The sequence below is a fragment of the Gekko japonicus genome, unplaced genomic scaffold, assembly GCF_001447785.1.
Source record: "Gekko japonicus isolate JY-2015 unplaced genomic scaffold, Gekko_japonicus_V1.1 scaffold291, whole genome shotgun sequence".
NCBI classification, from domain to species: Eukaryota; Metazoa; Chordata; class Lepidosauria; order Squamata; family Gekkonidae; genus Gekko; species Gekko japonicus.
In genome coordinates, this window is record NW_015175978.1 from 235,024 (window position 1) to 254,990 (window position 19,967).

A 19,967-nucleotide genomic window follows, 5' to 3' on the forward strand; every position below is an offset into this window, starting at 1 on the left:
GGAGGCATGCCTGGGCTTGTCTGGCAGGCCACCTAGAGTGAGAGTGGAGAGGCATGTCTGGGCAGGCCACTTAATTTTAGCTTGAAGCCCCAGAAGGATCCTGGAACCTGCCTGCCTATTGGCCCCTGAGGGCAGCCAGCCAGGGAGCCTGGAGGCCATTGGACCTCACCAATCGCATGGGGGCTGGGAGTGGCTTAGGTGTGTCTAGCGAGGGCAGTTGCCCCTTGTAAAGCATTTCTGTTGAGAAACTGTATTCCGGAGACAAGAAGGTGGAACCAGCAATCCAGCTCGGAGCAAAGTAACGAACGTTACCAAGGACCTAGGGAATGACCAGTCTAGGGACCTAAAGCACAGAGGAATAAATAAGGCAAAATGAGCTGAAGCAACACCAATCACAGAACACACTTACCAAATCGCCGCCATGGCCAGATATCCCCCTATTACTCCTCCAGAGTAGGGGGAGTGGCTGCGCCTGTTGCATTTATTTATTTATTTATTATTCACATTTTTATCCCGCCCTCCCCGAAGGCTCAGGGCGGCTAACAGGCATATAGCTAATAAAACAATAAAAACAGTACAAAATATTAAAAATATTAAAAATACATCACAATTTGCAGCCTATCTAAAAGCAAAACTAGATGGCAGTCCTCTGAACGTCCCATTCTTGCCCATGATGCAAATTTTTTTTTAGGGCTTTGATGGTCCATGCCCATATCCAGATGTCCATATACCGGAAATTCCGGGGATTCCAGGAATTCCAGGGCGTCGATGGTATACTGATGCATTGGTGGTATACTGGTGGTGGCGGCGGCTCCTATTCAAAAGCCTGGCGGAAGAGCTCCGTCTTGCAGGCTCTGCGGAACTGTGCTAGGTCCCGCAGAGCCCTGATCTCCTCTGGGAGCTCATTCCACCAGATAGGAGCCACCACCGAAAACTTCCTGTTCCTGGTCGTGATTAGTTTGCCCACACCATTGTGGTGCAATGCCTGCTGGGAAATGTAGTTCTTCATCATTGCAGCCGCCCTGAGTGGACTGGCTCCCAAGAGTTGCTCTTGCAGGCTCAAGTCTCTGAAAGAAGCGTGGAAGGATTTTGTTCTTCCTCCGCGTTCACGTTCTCGTAGCAAAATCAAGTGCAAGCCGGTGGACTGTAAGTGTCTATGAATAGCCTTGTACTGTCAGGCGTGCACATTTAGCTGCGCGACGGCGTTGAAAAAACAACCCTTAGCCGCCCCTGGAATTCCCTTTCATTCAGACATGTCCAGCCCCGTGAAATAGATGCTCTGGCCGCCTTCCTTCGGCCTGTTTTGCTTGAGGTGCGAGTCCTGCTTTAATTAAACCTGTTCGTCTCCTTGCGCCTTCCCCCCCCCCCATCATTGAAAGGGACCGGGAAGACCCTTGGCCACGAGGAGTCGCAGGCCACCACCCCAGAGCTAGAGATGTGAAGGCCCGGGAAAAAACCGGAAAAATTCAGGGGGGAAATGTTTTCCCCCCGTTTTTTTCCTGAAGCCTTTTTTGTTTTTTCCCGAAAAATTGAAAAAAGGAAAGAAAAGGAAAAAAATTGATTATGGAACATTTTATTTTAACATGATGAATAAAATATTTTAAGACAGGGTATTCTGTTTGTAATAATTGTTCGGATACACTATATTTTTTAATATGCTAGTTGTGATAATTTCATGCCAAGTAAAAATGTCCACAGTCATATTTTATGTTCCTAAAGTAACAGAATGACTTTCAATCTAGAAAAGACAAAAGAAATGCTAATGTAGTATTTTTTTCAATTTTTCCGAAAATTTCCGTTTTTTCCCGAACAAAACCAGGAAAAAAAACGGGTTTTTTCCCGAGCTTCAAAATTTCTGGAAATTTTACATCTCTACCCGGAGCTCAGGGAGGGAGGAACATTTGGCCCGCCCCCGCCGCCCTCAGGAAGTCAGTGACAGTCAACAGAGCCAGAGGAGGCTGGATGATTTCTTGCAGGGGGGGGAGGTGCCGTGGAGGGAGGGCGCCAGCGCCACCGGGCAGATCTCCTCTGATATTGTCTCCCCGGCCCCGCATATTTGGCCCTCAGGAATCCAGGGGCAGCTGGGGAAGCCGGAAGGAGACCGGGGAACTTTTCGCGGGGGGGGCACGGTGCCACCGGGCAGATCTCCTTAGTTATCGTCTCCCCAGCCCCACTGGAGCCAAAACTACTCCTCGGGCCTCGTCTCCCAGCGATCAGGTCGCTGGGAGATGAGGCCCGAGGAGCATATTTGGCCCTCAGGAACTCAGGGAGAGTCAGCGGAGTCGAGAGGAGGCGGGGAAGTTTTAGTGGCGGACCGCGGGGGGGCAGGGCGCCAGGCACATCTCCTTAGTTATCGTCTCCCCGACCCCGCTGGAGCCAAAACCACTCCTCGCGCCTCATCTTCCAGGTCGCTGAGAGATCAGGCGCCAGGAGTGGTTTTGGCTCCAGCGGGGCTGGGGAGGGGATATTTAAAGAGATCTGTCCGGAGGCTCCAGCGTGTCCGGGGAGACGGTAACTCACGAGATCTGCCCGTTGGCCCCCCCCACCATCCGCCAGGAAAACTTCCCCGCCTCCTCTCGGCTCCGTCGACTCTTCCTGAGGGCCAAATATGCTCCTCCTTTGGGAGAAGGGATTCTGCAGAAGGTGTTAGAGGATTAACGCTGCAGTTGTGTTACCCCACCCAGTATAGCTTGGTGATGTGATCGGTGAGGATGCCTTCCCCCAGTGAAGGAGGACGAAACATTGGACTCACCCGAAGGTTTCTTCTCTTCAGTGGGGTAAAGGCATCCGTCTTTTCCCTCCCACTGAATCTGATACTGAGTACTTGTAATGATTCCTTGTTTATGTGTATGTGTGTGTCTCTTTAAAAGTTTGGTTGCATGGTTGTGGTAGATAGACTAGAGTGGTTGAGAGAGGCAAGTGTGGTATGACTGGTGATTGACAGAGAGGGGGAGGGGTTTTTGGAAGTGAATCTGGTTGGATGAGTATATGAGTCAGTCAGAAGTGACAGTTACAAGTTGGCAGTTGATGTAGACAGTTCTGTGTTAGAAGCTGACAGCTGAGGTCGTTCAGTGAGAAATGAGAACGAGAGCTGAAAGCTGAATGTATAGGAAAAAGTAAATTAAAATTTAAGTGAAGACAAGTTATGGGAAAGTCTGTGTGTCATAACAAACTGGAGTGAAACAGTACACGTATATGGCATTGAGATAAACAAGTGTTACAAAGTTACATGAACAGATCCCTGTCAGTGAGGGAGAAGATTGTGTGTGATACCAAAGCAATTGGTCATTATTTACACATTACTAGTTACATTGTACTACCCTCTTATTTATGCTTTATTTCAATAAATCCTCTTTCTTTCAAGTATACCAGCTCTGAAAGAATTACTTCCCAGGACCACATAGTTCCTCGTAAGCCTGGAACTCGGCCTACCAAACTAGTGTTGGACAGAAACTCCGTCAAGGGTTGTGCTCCCCCAGCCCAATTTGAGAAAGCACATGGCAGTCTTGTAGAGGAGAATCAGAACTTGTACTTTATAGATCAACAAAGGAGGGAGGTGCAGATCCAATAAGGTTTTGGACCCCACAGCTCTCCCTAAGGTTACAATGGGAAACATAGGGTTTTATACCCCCTATGACAGTTAGAAATAAATCACAATTATTGGTTCCATCAAACTTTGTCACATATCCGTCACACCATTCTGATTGGGAATCCAACCTGGGGGTTGGATTTTCTCAGGCAAAAATATACCTTCTTCAGTTGAACGATAGGCTTTCTTCTTCCTAGCTATGAAATTCTAAAAAGTATCTAATTGTAACAAATATTAGTACATCATGCAGTGTTCTCCATCTAACACAAGCAAACTGGCATCAAGAGCATGTGCAGTTACAATTAAGAGAACAAGCAAGGTCACTGTGGTGTGATTGCTTGTCAGCATTTGGTATTTTACCCAGAATGCCTTTAAGCAATGAACCAAAGTGAATATCTGAATATATGTTCATGATTGATTTCAGTCTTAGTGATTAGAATCATCAAAGGCACTTAACATATGCACCATGGAAGTGCTAAGTGCACCCACCAAGTCAAACCTGTTAGTCAGTGGCAGAGTATAAAGTGGTTCATAAACGATGTGTACAACACTAGTGAGAGCAACAGTAAGAGCATAAAGGTTTGGAAATCCTTAAAATTTCCTGGTTGGCAGCCAAATATACCCAGTAAAACAAAATAAAGAGGACTTTTAAAGGGAAACTAGTCCTCCCCAATAAGGAGGACGTCACAGTACTGTATGGGAAGGACTGTAATATAAGATTGTTCCTGATAGCTGGCGCTCCTTTTCTAGTTTTGTTCGATGTTGACCAAAAATATATCTATAGCTCTGTAAAGGTATAAAGGTTTCCCTTGCTCGAAAGCCAGTTAAATCCGACTCTAGGGGGTGGTGCTCATCTCCGTTTCCAAGCCGAAGAGCCAGCACTGTCCAAAGACATTTCCATGGTTGTGTGGCCGGCATGACTAAACGCCGAAGCACAGTTACCTTCCCACCAAAGCGGTACCTATTTATCTACTTGCAATTTCCTGCTTTCAAACTGCTGGATTGGCAGGAGCTGGGGCCAGAGACAAGAGCTCATTCCATCATGTGGCACACTCGGGTCTCGAACTGCTGGTCTGCAGCTCAGCGTCTTAACCTCTGAGCCACCACTATATCGATATCCAATATATCTATATATACAATAAAGAGTTCTTTCAGTTTTAAAAAGTTTTTCATGAATCAGTTTTTTTTTAATTTTCAGGAGGAGGGCAGGGAGCTGCTCCTTTCGGCAGCAGAGGAGAGGACTTGCAATCATGGGTTTAAATTAAGGGTGGGAAGGTACTGGCTGGATCTTAGGAAAAACATTTTGCCAGTAAGAGTTGCACAACAGTGAAATCAGCTGCCCAGGGAGATAGTGAGTGAGCTTGTAGCAGCTCCCAACGGCGCTCAGGGCGATGGTTCCCCAGTGGTGATTCAGCTTCTGGCCGTGCTAGAAAAATCCCATCCTCGTCGCCAGTGTTAAATAGCGGGTTTGACATAGCAGAGGTGAAGGCAGAGTGATCTCAGCAAGCAGCCCTTTATTGCATCTCAACAGAAATGCTTTACAAGGGGCAACTGTCCTCGCTAGACACACCTAAGCCACTCCCAGCCCCCATGCGATTGGTGAGTTCCAATGGCCTCCAGGCTCCCTGGCTGGCTGCCCTCAGGGGCCAATTGGCAGGCAGGTTCCAGGATCCTGCCTGCATTTGTTCTGGGGCTTCAAGCTCAAACTAGGTGGCCTGCCCAGACATGCCTCTCCAGGCTCCCTCTAGGAGGCCTGCCACACAAGCCCAGGCATGCCTCCAGCAGCAGTTAAGCCAGAGTGGAAGACTGCTCCTGTCCAGACAGAACACCCTCCCCGGCAGTCTTGAAGCAGCGGCTGGACAAACCCTCGCCAGGGATGCTCTAGGCTGATCCTGCACTGAGCAGGGGTGGTGGACTAGATGGCCTGCCGTGGCCCCTTCCCGCTCGGTGTGGTTCAAGGATTCCATGAATCCCGCGATTTTTCCTAAAGTCCTGGAGCTTAGCTCTTCTGCATCGCCCTGTGAAGGACTCACACGAGACACGATCTTTGAGGGGTAATAATCGGTCTGCTGCTCGAGGCAGCAAGAGTTTATTTTTATACACACTGCCCTCACCTTCAGATGAGGCTGTGGCTTACCATACATGAAGCAAAGGGGAAACCAGATGCTCAGGCAGAATTGCCTGGAATGCTTGCATAGCATAATAATTCGTAGTGATAACAAGCTACTCCTGGGTCCTTAAGATGCTCGCAGAGACAAGATGTGCAAAGGTCAGGATTAGTGTACCGGAGTCACTGATCCACCTTATGTTGACAGAGAGGCAGGACTTAGAAGACAATCAAGATTGGTGTTCCATATGGTTGATCCTCCCCCACAGCCCTGCCTGGTGCGAGCGGAGGCGTGACCCAACCAGTCCGCCACACCGGAGAGGAAAGACCTTCAGGTGAGTCCCCACGCTTCCTTTGCAAACGGTCCAGTCCTCCCTCTCGCCAAAAACTCACCCTGGCGGCATCCGGTGCTTGCAGTTTAAAAGCTTATACGCCCCCCCCTCCTCCCCTCCCCCGGCATTTACCTACTTGCGAGTAAATCTTCCCGGGATCCGGCTGCAAAGGCTTTTTTCCTACTGCTGCATGGCTGGATTTGTCTTCGCTCAGGCAGGATGGCTCCAGAGCCGACTAACTTATGCAGCAGCCAAATTGTTTGCTCACCACTTTAATGCCAGTGGCTCACAGAGTAGAATTTTTGCTCACAAGACTCCACAGCTTAGAGGGAACATTGCTCCCCTCCCCTCTCCTCCCCTCCCACGGCATGCACTTACTTGCGAGTAAATCTTCCCGGGATCCGGCTGCAAAGGCTTTTTTCCTACTGTTGCATGGCTGAATTCCCTTCCTGTTCCCTTTTGCAATTCAGAAGTGGCCCCTTCCTGCTCGGTGTGGTTCTAGGATTCCATGAATCAAGCGATTTTTCCTGAATTCCTGGAGCTTAGCTCTTCTGTGGCCCCGGTCAATCGGCAAAGTTGCCGCGGGAGAGGCACGGATGGTGGGCGGATTATCCGGGCGCGATCACACCCCAAGATCTGGGAAGTGGAGCCCACCGGTGGCTTACCGCCGACAACGCACCTTAAAAAACTAGTACCTCCAACCCAGGTACTTAGTAAACGTTTGCCACAGGCTGCCTCCAGACGCCCATGGTGTGATCACGCTGGGTCCCTCCTTTACCCGCCAACGCCGAGGGAAGGACCCGTGCTGTCTGAACATAAGGTAAAGGTAAAGGTTCCCTTGCTCGAAAGCCAGTCGAATCCGACTCTAGGGTTGCGGTGCTCATCTCCGTTTCAAAGCCGAAGGGCCAGCGCTGTCCGATGACGTTTCCATGGTCATGTGGCCGGCATGACTAAACACCAAGGCGCACGGAACGCTGTTACCTTCCCACCGAAGTGGTCCCTATTTATCTACTTGCAATTTCTTGCTTTTGAACTGCTAGGTTGGCAGGAGCTGGAACTAGAGACGGGAGCTCACCCCGTCTTGCGGCACCCGGGTCTTGAACTGCTGAACTACTGACCTTCCACAGCCTGCTGTTCAGCGTCTTAACCACTTGAGCCACCGCAGCTAAAACTAAACCTAAAAAGGACACTAAATCCAGAGTCCATAAGGTGTCGGCTAGTCAAGGTCGTGCTCCGGCTTCCTCGCCCCTGGAATACACCCAACCTCTTGATTCTGAACCAGATATGGACCTCACACAGCAGGCACCATTGTCAGAATCTGAAATGTCTAGCCAACAGTCTATTGCTGACTCACCAGCTCACGGCGTCGACGATCGACACCGACCATCCTCTCCTGCTCTACCCTGGGACGAGAGACAGTGGCATTATGTTTATGGTAATAGATACCCATTCCCATGGGCCCTTCCACCACCACCGCTTCCTCCAGTGGAGTGGGATCGTCAGTCAGTGTTGTCCAGGTTATCTCAGTATAGAAATCCATCACCGGTACCGAAAAGATCGATACCGACGCATAAGCCGTGCCCAGCCCTGCCTCCATCGACTCCATCGATACCGACCGGTATACCCTCGTTACCGATTATGCCCGCTCCTTCTCCAGAACAGCCTGAAGACTCATCTGATTCAGAGTATCTATCTGACCAAGGGGACGACCCAGACATGCCTTCTCCACCCCCTGATGTAGAAGCGGATCTCCCCATTTCGCCGTCGGAAGACGTTAAATCCTATGGCACTAGATCTGTCTGTGACGCCCACTTTGATATCACAAATGGTAGACGACAACGTCTTTGACATTATGCAGGCTGGCACTTCATCTTCGGTGGCATTACCTATGACTAAAGTCTTGTTACAGACTACAAAAGATCTTTGGGCTCATCCCTCTTCCCTGACTGTGTCTAATAAACGATTAGATCACATATATAAGATCCAAGAGACGGAGACTGAGTTCCTATTTACTCATCCCAAACCGAATTCCCTTGTAGTGTCCTCTTCCACAAAGGGAAGACCCAATCATTCTACACCACCAGAGAAAGAAGGAAAGAAACTTGATTCCATGGGAAGAAAGTTTTATACAGTTGGAGCGATGGGCATAAAAACGTCTAATTATGCTGCCTGTATGGGTCGTTATCAATTTAATCTCTGGAAACGTATGTCGGAACTCTTCTCCTATCTTCCCAGAGAATTTCATTCTCAAGCAAAGAAAATTCAAAACGAGGGGATGATCCTGGCCAGACATCAGATTAGTGCGGCCAAGCACACCTTAAAGTCCGCTGGCAAAACTCTTGCCACGTCAGTCGCATTGCGCAGACACGCTTGGTTACATTCCTTGTCCCGCTCCGAGGGTCGCGGGCCCCGCCCAGCCGACCCCGGGACCCCCGACAAGCACCCCCGACCCCCAGGAAGAGTGGTCACCACCCGGCCCAACAGGCAGCCCCGGGCTGCAGGAAGACCACGCCGCCGGGAGCCGCGGCGGGATGGAGCCGCACGACTTACCTGGCGGCAGGGGCGGCGGCCCGACAGGAAGCCACGGCCGCGCCAGGACGACGAACGGCGTCGACGGGGGACGGGGGAGAGGACGGCTCCAGCAAGACCCCGTGGGGTACCTGGTGGGACAAGGAATCCTACGCCCACTGCCGGAAAAGATAGCCAGTCTGGAGGCGCACCCACGCCCCACCACGAAGAAACAGCTCTGCAGATTCCTGGGGTTTGTCGGCTACTACAGCCGGTTTATTCCGGGATTCGCTTCTAAGGCGAGCCCGCTTACCGACTGCCTTCAGAAGGATCGCCCAAATCAGTTGCGGTGGGGACCCGAGGCGGACGCCGCCTTTGAGACCATGAGACGTAGCCTCTCCGAAGAGCCAGTACTACGGAATCCGGATTTCCAGCGTCCCTTCATCCTACACACCGACGCCTCGGGCACGGGCCTTGGGGCCATGTTGGCCCAGGAGGTCTCGGGAGAGGAACACCCCATCCTGTTCCTAAGTCGAAAGCTACAACCCGCAGAACGTAACTATTCGACAGTAGAAAAGGAGGCGCTGGCCGTCAAATGGGCAGTGGGAGCCTTACAATACTACCTAACCAACAATCACTTTGAGCTTGTGGTTGACCATGCGCCCTTGTTATGGCTATCCCGTATGAAAGATTCCAATGCTAGAATCCTCCGTTGGTATCTATCCTTGTTACCGTTTTCTTTTACAGTGCGACACCAGCCCGGCGCCGATCACGACGTGGCAGATTACCTGTCGAGGCTTTTCGAAGAGGACGCCACCGCTTCAGGCGCTAGGGGGGGGTGTCCCGCTCCGAGGGTCGCGGGCCCCGCCCAGCCGACCCCGGGACCCCCGACAAGCACCCCCGACCCCCAGGAAGAGTGGTCACCACCCGGCCCAACAGGCAGCCCCGGGCTGCAGGAAGACCACGCCACCAGGAGCCGCAGCGGGATGGAGCCGCACAACTTACCTGGCGGCAGAGGCGGCGGCCCGACAGGAAGCCACGGCCGCGCCAGGACGACGAACGGCGTGGACGGGGGACGGGGGAGAGGATGGCTCCAGCAAGACCCCGTGGGAGCGCACATCCGGGAACGCCCTGACGGCGTTCCCACTAATATTGGAGGGCGGGGCCAAGTGCACGGGGGAGGGAGAGGCGGATGGAGTGAGGACGGGAGAGAATAAAAGGGGGAAGCAGAGAGGGCCGGGGAGGAAGGCACGCGGTGACTCGGATGGCACAGAGAGAGAGGGCCAGAGCACGGAGGAACAGAGAGAGCAGCAAGGGCCCGTCACAGCGTGTGGGCAGAGGGGCACCACGGGGTGTGTATAACCCCGCCCCCTGCCAGTCTGAGGCCACCTCTCCCCCGCTTTCTTCATACGCCCTCGCTTGCTCACCTCGCATCCTTCTCTGTGCACCCCACCGGTCGCGCCCACCACGGCCACCAGGGGCGCTCTACCGAAGACCAAGGGGGACCCTGACATTCCTCCTCTCTCCCATATGATACTAGGTCTACTATAGAAGACCTTCCCTTTGAGGATACGGGACTGTTTAGTTCCACCACTGATTCCGTGCTTCAGGAAATGGACAAAAGCATTAAGACATCTAGAAGTCTGGGGATCTCCCCCTCCTCGAATTACAACAAGCCTAAACAGTGGTCTCGGCAATCATGGTCCCACAAACAATCATCTCACAAGTCGCCTACGGAACAGTGGCAGCGACCACCTGCTACCCAGCCTCGTTCCTTTGGGACCAAGTCAAGAGTCTCGCCCTCTGGGCAATATAAGCCAAAGGCACCGAAGAATTCCAAACAGGGCCTTTGACTCCGTTCCTGAGATAACCACCCGTCTTGCGCCATTCCTCAACGTTTGGCTACAGATTTCAACGGACAAGTGGGTCCACTCCGTCGTCAAAGAGGGTTATCTCATAGAATTTTTTTCAAATACCCTCCTTCTCCCATTTCGTTCAAACTCCGGCATCGCCAGTTCTACTTCAGGAAGTACGATCTCTCACATCAAAGGATGCCATAGAACCAGTTCCGACATCAGAGCACCACCAAGGTTTCTACTCTCGATACTTCACGGTCCTGAAGAAGGACGGAGGCCTCCGCCCTATCATGGATCTCAGATATCTCAACCAGTTCATCCTCTACAATAAATTTCAAATGACCACTCTCCAAAACATTCTGCCACTACTGTCACCAGGAGCCTGGATGGTCACTTTAGATTTGAAAGATGCATACTTCCATGTCTCAATTCATCCCTGTCACAGACGCTTCCTCAGGTTTACCGTCGGGGAGGCACATTACCAATACAAGGCCTTTCCTTTTGGGCTTTCCACCGCCCCCAGGGTTTTTACGAAGGTAATGGTAGTCATCGTGGCCCATCTACGTCGTCAGGGAATTAAGGTGTTCCCATATATAGACGATTGGCTGCTGGTTGCGGACTCCGAAGAGGTCCTCATTCGTCATATCAACCTTACCCTGTCTCTTCTTGCTTCCCTCGGACATTCTCGTGAACCTGCAGAAGTCTATGCTTCAGCCGGCGACTCGAGTACAGTTCATAGGGGCTGTCATCGACTCTATAGATACCCGGGCCTACCTACCTCTTCAGAGGGCAGAATCGATTTATTATGAAATCCATCGGTTATTCTGTTCCAACATAACCTCTGCAGTTCGCATTCAAAGATTGTTGGGGCTCATGGCAGCCACCACATCGGTGATCGAATGTGCGCGTCTACGCATGCGCCCATTACAACTATGGTTTCTGAAGAAGTTCCGTCCACACATTCATCCCCCAAACCAACTCATGAAGGCTCCCCCGCATGTCCTCCGTTCCCTCCGACGGTGGTTATCAGAGACCAATTTGTTCGCAGGGGCTCCATTCCAACGTCCTGCCCCAACGGTGTTGGTTACCATGGACGCCTCTCTATGGGGTTGGGGTGCTCACACAGAAGGAAAATGTGTGGGGGCACCATGGGACGTTCAGTGGAGACATCACCATATCAATTATCTGGAGTTGCTGGCAGTGCGGTTTGCTCTCAGATCCTTTCAACGGATTGTAGCGGGGAAAGTAGTTATGATTTTTACAGACAATACTACCACAATGTCTTACATCAGTCGCCACGGAGGAACCATGTCCAGAGCTCTTTGCCGGCTGGCCTTGACCATCTGGAACGACTGCCTTCAGTGGAACACTGTTGTCCAGGCGGCCCATCTGCCAGGAATTATGAATCTTCAGGCAGACTTCTTGAGCAGAGGGGGAGCAACGGATCACGAGTGGGAACTGAATTGGGAGTACCTCTCGCCCATCTTCAATCAGCTGGGCCACCCGGAAGTGGATGTCTTCGCGAATCCCAGAAGTGGATGTCTTCGCGAATCGTCACAATGCGAAATGTTGCCTGTTCTGTTCCAGGGCAGGGGTGGATCCTCTGTCCTTAGGAGACGACCTACTGATCTCGTGGACACATCTCTTTGTGTTTCTGTTCCCTCCACTTCCGCTCATTCACAGGGTCCTTGTCAAGATACAGCAAGACAAGCCTCATTGTCTCCTAGTAACTCCGTGGTGGCCTCTCGTCAACACTGGTTCCCTGTGCTGCTTTGCCTGTCCAAGGGCTCCTTCATTCACTTTCCTCGGGTGATGGATCTGCTGCCAGATCCTCCACCATGATCCCCTGAGCCTCAAGCTGATAGTGTGGGAAATACACTTTTCCGTAATGAACAAAAGAATAGATGACGTTCTCCTAAATTGTCGTAAACTTTCCACAAGAACATCATATGATAGGGAATGGAATAAGTTTCTGGAATATTTACTTTCTCTTAAATTGCCTCCACCCCCGTCTGACTTGAGGTCAATTTTCGGCTTCATTTTGTCCAGATTGGACATGGGACTCAGTTTTTCTTCGGTAAAGGTTTACTTAGCTGCGGTGTCAGCAAACCATCCGTCTATGGATGGGTTTTCAGTTTTTTCTCACCCACAGACCAAAAAGTTTGGTAAAGGTCTCATTCGTCTGTACCCTCCTCGTCATGATCCTACCCCGGTCTGGGACTTGGCATTGGTCTTAAATTTCCTGACGGGGAAGACTTTTGAGCCATTGGCTACTTGTAGTTTGAAGTTGCTGTCGCTAAAGACTGTGTTTCTAGTTGCCATTACGTCTGCTCGCAGGGTGAGCGAGTTGTCTGCACTTAGATGTGACGTTCCGTATTTGAATTTTTCCCCGCTGGGGGTTTCACTGGCCTTGCATCAGAGTTTCATTTACGTTCTGATATCGTTCTTCCTTCGTTTTTTCCGTCTCCTTCCACTGAGGAAGAACGCAGATTGCACTCCCTGGATGTTAAGAGAGCGCTGTTGTTTTACCTGGGTAGGACTAAACCTTTCCGTAAGTCTCCAGCATTGTTTGTTGCTCATAGTCTGCCCTCTAAAGGGAAGAAGATTTCCTCCCAACATTTGTCCAGATGGATTGTGGAGGTTATAAAACTGTGTTATGCTCTGGCGCTAAAGCCACTTCCGGGACAGCTTCGGGCCCATTCCACACGGGCGGTGGCGATGTCTATGGCTTTCTTGAGAGGTGCATCGTTGGAGGACATCTGTAACGCTGCGACTTGGGCTACCCCTCTCACCTTCATGAAGCACTATGCCCTTGATACCCGGTTTAGTCATCGTACGGCAGTGGGTCGAGCGGTGTTGCAGACAGCACAGATGTAGGGCCTTGGCCCCTCCTCCAGGTAAGCGTTTACTGCTTGCTAATCTCCCAAGGGTGTGATGCACAGAGACCACGAAGAAGATAGACAGGTTGCTTACCTGTAACTGGTAATCTTCAAGAGGTCATCTGTGCATTCACACCACCCGCCCTCCTTCCCCTCTGCTCTCGCCCCTTCATCTTGTTCTTTGAAGGCTGTTGGGCGGCGGTCAGAAGGAACTGGCGGGATCTGCATGCCCCTTCTTAGTCATGCACAGTGGAGCCCAGCACGTGACCTAGGAGTAGGCGTGAAAATCCCTTTGGCTTGCTACCAGTACCGAACAGGGTCAGCGCAGGCGCAGACTATCCCAAGGGTGTGAATGCACAGTTGACCACTCGAAGATCACCAGTTACAGGTAAGCAACCTGTCTTTTCACTGCTTACTCCCAACTCCAAATCATTAATGAACAAGTTAAAAAGCAATGGACCAAGTACTGATCGCTGCGGTACCCCACTGCTTACCACCCTCCACTGAGAAAATTGCCCATTTATACTCACTCTCTGTTTTCTATTAAGTAGCCAGTTTTTTATCCACAAAAGGACTTGTGCTTTTATCCCATGACTATTGAGCTTACTTAGGAGCCTTTGATGAGGAACTTTATCAAAAGCTTTCTGGAAGTCAAGGTAAACAACAACTATTGGGTCCCCCTGGTCCACATATTTGTTCATTCCCTCAAAGAACACTAACAGGTTAGTGAGACAAGATCTTCCCTTACAGAACTCATGCTGAGTCTGCCTCAGTAGTTTTTGTTCATCAATGTGCCTAATAATTATCTCCTTAATAACGGTTTTCACCAACTTACTTGGTATCGACGTCAGACTGACTGGCCTGTAGTTTCCCAGATCTCCTCTGGAACCCTTTTTAAAGATGGGAGTGACAATAGCTACCTTCCAGTCCTCAGGAATGGAGGAAGATTTTAAGGAAAGATTACATATTTGTGTCAGGAGATCCACCGATTCACATTTTGAGTTCTTTCAGAAGTCTCGGATGTATGCCATCTGGGCCTGGTGATTTATCGGTTTTTAAGATGTCTATTAGTCGTAGGATCTCCTCTCTCATCACCTCAGTCTGACTCAGGTCTTTCAACATTTGGTTTGGTACAATCATACCACCTGCTGGGTAAAGAGGGAAGGAGAGGGGGACTTGGAGGGTCAGGACCTCCTTCTGAGCAAGAGCTCAGCTGTGGCTCTTGAGAGGGATGAGAGCCAGTTTGGTGCCGTGGTTAAGTGTGCAGACTCTAATCTGGGAGAACCGGGTTTGATTCCCCCCTCCTCCACATGCAGCCAGCTGGGTGACCTAGGGTCAGTCACAAGTTCTCGCAGAGATATTATTTCAAGGCCAGTTCTCAAAAGAGCTCTCTCAGCCCCACCTACCTCACAGGCAATGTTCCTTCTAAACTGTGGAGTCTTGTGAGCAAAAATTCTACTTTGTGAGCTACCGGCATCAAAGTTGTGAGCGAGTGATTTGGCTGCTGCATCAATTAGTGTGCTCTGGAGCCATCCTTCCTGAGCTAAGACAAAAATGTGTGAGCAGGAGGCTAAAAAAACTGTGAGCTAGCTCACACTAACTCAGCTTAGAGAGAACACTACTCACAGGGTGTCTGTTGTGAGGAGGGGAAGGGAATGGAGATTGTAAACCGCTCTGAGACTCCTTTGGGTAGTGAAGGGTGGGGTATAAATCCAATCTCCTCCTCCTTCTTCACAAGATTTTCAGAGTGAAGGTGGAGGGGGGTTAAGATCAGGCAAGCTGGGAGAGGCTAAAGGGCCATCAGTCTTTTCCTCCCGCAGTCACATAGATGCCTTTGGACCTTACCTGCCCTCCCAGGTGTTGATAGAATTTCTCTCTTTCTTGCAGCAGAGGATGATCTGAGGGATGAGAAGGGTGAGGAACTTGATCAGCAGTTGCCAGATCGAGCTAAAAATTGAGACTTGAAAGAAAACATCAGGAATCAAGGCAGACCTAAGAGAAAGAAAGGCAGCCGTATGTTTGAGAAAAACGATGGAAGAGGGCGTAATGTACATCTTCCAAAGCAGAGGATAATGAAGGCAAGTACATCCACTCAGTGTGAACAGTACTTCAAAAGTAGATCACAGTTCCTTGTGCACCAAAGAACCCACGCAGGCGAGAAGCCTTTGGAATGCTCAGAGTGTGGAAAGAGATTCCGTGAGAGGGGGTATCTTCAAAAGCATCAGAGAACCCACACAGGGGAGAGACCTTTTGAATGCTCAGAGTGTGGAAAGAGATTCAGGTTAAGCAGGAATCTTAAGAGGCACCAAAGAACCCATGCAGGGGAGAAACCTTTTGAATGCTCAGAGTGTGGAAAGAGATTCAGTCAAAGCAGCAATATTCAAAAGCATCAGAGAACCCACACAGGGGAGAGACCTTTTGAATGCTCAGAGTGTGGAAAGAGATTCAGTCAAAGCAGCAATATTCAAAAGCATCAGAGAACCCACACAGGGGAGAGACCTTTTGAATGCTCAGAGTGTGGAAAGAGATTCAGTCAAAGCAGCAATATTCAAAAGCATCAGAGAACCCACACAGGGGAGAGACCTTTTGAATGTTCAGAATGTGGAAAGAGATTCAGTCGAAGCAGCAAACTTCAACTGCATCTAAGAACCCACACAGGGGAGAGACCTTTTGAATGCTCAGTGTGTGGAAAGAGATTCAGTCGCCATGGCAATTGTCAACTGCATCAGAGAACCCACACTGGGGAGAAACCTTTTGAATGCACAGAATGTGGAAAGATATTCAGGTCGAGTGGCGATCTTCACAGGCATCAGAGAATCCACACAGGGGAAAGACCTTTTGAATGCACAGAATGTGGAAAGAGACACTCTTCAACTGCATCTAAGAACCCACACAGGGGAGAGACCTTTTGAATGCTCAGTGTGTGGAAAGAGATTCAGTCGCCATGGCAATTGTCAACTGCATCAGAGAACCCACACTGGGGAGAAACCTTTTGAATGCACAGAATGTGGAAAGATATTCAGGTCGAGTGGCGATCTTCACAGGCATCAGAGAATCCACACAGGGGAAAGACCTTTTGAATGCACAGAATGTGGAAAGAGATTCAAGTTGAATGGCGATGTTCACAAGCATCAGAGAACCCACACAAGGGAGAGACCTTTTGAATGCATAGAATGTGGAAAGAGATTCAGGTTGAGTGGCCATCTTCACATGCATCAGAGAACCCACACAGGGGAAAGACCTTTTGAATGCACAGAATGTGGAAAGAGATTCAAGTTGAATGGCGATGTTCACAAGCATCAGAGAACCCACACAAGGGAGAGACCTTTTGAATGCATAGAATGTGGAAAGAGATTCAGGTTGAGTGGCCATCTTCACATGCATCAGAGAACCCACACAGGGGAAAGACCTTTTGAATGCACAGAATGTGGAAAGAGATTCAAGTTGAATGGCGATGTTCACAAGCATCAGAGAACCCACACAAGGGAGAGACCTTTTGAATGCATAGAATGTGGAAAGAGATTCAGGTTGAGTGGCCATCTTCACATGCATCAGAGAACCCACACAGGGGAAAGACCTTTTGAATGCACAGAATGTGGAAAGAGATTCAAGTTGAATGGCGATGTTCACAAGCATCAGAGAACCCACACAAGGGAGAGACCTTTTGAATGCATAGAATGTGGAAAGAGATTCAGGTTGAGTGGCCATCTTCACATGCATCAGAGAACCCACACAGGGGAAAGACCTTTTGAATGCACAGAATGTGGAAAGAGATTCAAGTTGAATGGCGATGTTCACAAGCATCAGAGAACCCACACAAGGGAGAGACCTTTTGAATGCATAGAATGTGGAAAGAGATTCAGGTTGAGTGGCCATCTTCACATGCATCAGAGAACCCACACAGGGGAAAGACCTTTTGAATGCACAGAATGTGGAAAGAGATTCAAGTTGAATGGCGATGTTCACAAGCATCAGAGAACAAGTCCACAGTAGGGCTGGAAGGTCTTTGGATGCCCTTTAGCCCAGAGGTGTTGGACTCATTTGTAATGAGGGCCGGATCGGACATAAATTTCACTTTGTCGAGCCAGGCCATGTGTGCCATAAAATGTAATGCCCGGTACCGGATATATAAACTGTATAAAGGACAGCAGCCCATAAGTGCCAAGTTCATGTATCCTCACTGCAAGGCTCCGTTGCAAAGGAACACCCATGTCTGCAGACTGGAAGAAGAAGAGATTGGATTTATACCCCGATCTTCACTACTCAAAGGCATCTTAGAGCGGCTCACAAACTCCTTTCCCTTCCCCTCCCCACAACAGACACCCTGTGAGTAGTGTTCCCTCTAAGCTGAGTTAGTGTGAGCTAGCTCACAGTTTTTTTAGCCTCTGGCTCACACATTTTTGTCTTAGCACAGGAAGGATGGCTCCAGAGCAAATTAATTTATGCAGCAGCCAAATCGCTCGCTCACAACTTTGATGCCAGTAGCTCACAAAGTAGAATTTTTGCTCACAAGACTCCACAGCTTAGAAGGAGCATTGCCTGTGAGGTAGGTGGGGCTGAGAGAGCTCTTTTGAGAACTGGCCTTGAAATAATATCTCTGCAAGAACTTGTGACTGACCCAAGGTCACCCAGCCGGCTGCATATGGAGGAGTGGGGAATCAAACCCGGTTCTCCCAGATTAGAGTCCGCGCACTTAACCACAACACCAAACTGCTGCTGCAGATGAGGTTGTTCTGTTCCCTCCCTTGCACTAGGAGCTCACGGGCCACCTAAGAGCCCTGGGCAGGCCAGTTCTGGCCCCCGGGCCTTACGTTTTACATCCCTGCTTTAGCCAGTCAGATTTTCAGGCTAACAGACCTTGTTTACTTTCCTTTTCAGAGCTCCTATAATCAGGTGATCTTGAGCAATGACTAAAAGAATAATATATTATTGACTAAAGGAAAATATGTTAGAAATCGGGTGACTTAAGCAGGTTGTGTTCTGGTTTCCGGTGTGAGATAGCAGATGCTCAAGGCTTTTTCTTCTGGTTTTCTTTAATGTTTTTATTGTTTCCCCCTCTAAGGTCCTGTTGGAGGGGTTATATTTTCTTTCTTTGCTTTGTTTCTCTGCTGTTCCCTGTTTTATCTCTACAGTTACTGAGGTTGTGAAGTTTTTATCTTCTCTGTGTCACTTCAGCCTCGGCTGGCTTTGCTAGCCTGCCAGGGAGAACAGCTCCCGCGTGCGGGGAGGGCAGGGTATAAATGAAATAAAACAAATAAATAAGAACATAAGAGAAGCCAGTGTTGGCCCAGGCCAGTGGCCCCTCCAGTCCAGCACTCTTCTGTGTCACAAGGGGGCCAAAAAGACCAGGGGCCCTCAGGAGGTCCAGCAGCGGGGCCAGGACACTAGAAGCCCTCCCACTGTTGCCCCTCCAAGGCACCAAGAATACAGAGCATCCCTTGCCCCAGACCGGGAGTTCCTATCTATACCTTGTGGCTAATAGCCACTGATGGACCTCTGCTCCATATGTTTATCCAATTCCCTCTTATAAGAACATAAGAGAAGCCAATGTTGGATCAGGCCAAAGGCCCCTCCAGTCCAGCACTCTTCTGTGTCACACAGGGGCCAAAAAGACCAGAGGCCCTCAGGAGGTCCAGCAGCGGGGCCAGGACACTAGAAGCCCTCCCACTGTTGCCCCTCCAAGGCACCAAGAATACAGAGCATCCCTTGCCCCAGACCGAGAGTTCCTATCTATACCTTGTGGCTAATAGCCACTGATGGACCTCTGCTCCATATGTTTATCCAATTCCCTCTTATAAGAACATAAGAGAAGCCAATGTTGGATCAGGCCAAAGGCCCCTCCAGTCCAGCACTCTTCTGTGTCGCACGGGGGCCAAAAAGACCAGAGGCCCTCAGGAGGTCCAGCAGCGGGGCCAGGACACTAGAAGCCCTCCCACTGTTGCCCCTCCAAGGCACCAAGAATACAGAGCATCCCTTGCCCCAGACCGAGAGTTCCTATCTATACCTTGTGGCTAATAGCCACTGATGGACCTCTGCTCCATATGTTTATCCAATTCCCTCTTATAAGAACATAAGAGAAGCCAATGTTGGATCAGGCCAAAGGCCCCTCCAGTCCAGCACTCTTCTGTGTCGCACAGGGGCCAAAAAGACCAGAGGCCCTCAGGAGGTCCAGCAGTGGGGCCAGGACACGAGAAGCCCTCCCACTGTTGCCCCCCCAAGCACCAAGAAGACAGAGCATCACTTGCCCCAGACCGAGAGTTCCTACCTATGCCTTGTGGCTAAGAGCCACTGACGGACCTCTGCTCCAGTCCAATTCCCTCTTATAAGAACGTAAGAGAAGCCAATCTTGCATCAGGCCTATGGCCCATCCAGTCCAGCACTCTGAGTCACACAGTGGCCAAAAAGACCAGTTGCCGTCAGGAGGTCCAGCAGCGGGGCCAGGACACTAGAAGCCCTCCCACTGTTGCCCCCCCCAAGCACCAAGAAGACAGAGCATCCCTTGCCCCAGACCGAGAGTTCCTATCTATGCCTTGTGGCTAATAGCCACTGATAGACCTCTGCTCCATATGTTTATCCAATTCCCTCTTATAAGAATGTAAGAGAACCCACTGTTGGATCAGGCCAGTGGCCCCTCCAGTCCAGCACTCTTCTGTGTCACACAGGGGCCAAAAAGATCAGGGGCCCTCAGGAGGTCCA

General features: G+C 50.2%; 1 protein-coding gene across 1 annotated transcript; it reads left to right on the forward strand.

The window, feature by feature from the left end:
* Positions 1 to 15,343: 15,343 nt before the first annotated feature.
* LOC107123012 (zinc finger protein OZF-like) lies at positions 15,344 to 17,120 on the forward strand (the record flags this gene model as incomplete). Its single annotated transcript, XM_015426168.1, has 3 exons — positions 15,344 to 16,056; positions 16,211 to 16,378; positions 16,463 to 17,120. Coding segments are annotated over exons 1-3 (1,539 nt in total), but the record flags the coding sequence as incomplete, so codon positions are not given.
* Positions 17,121 to 19,967: the final 2,847 nt, after the last annotated feature.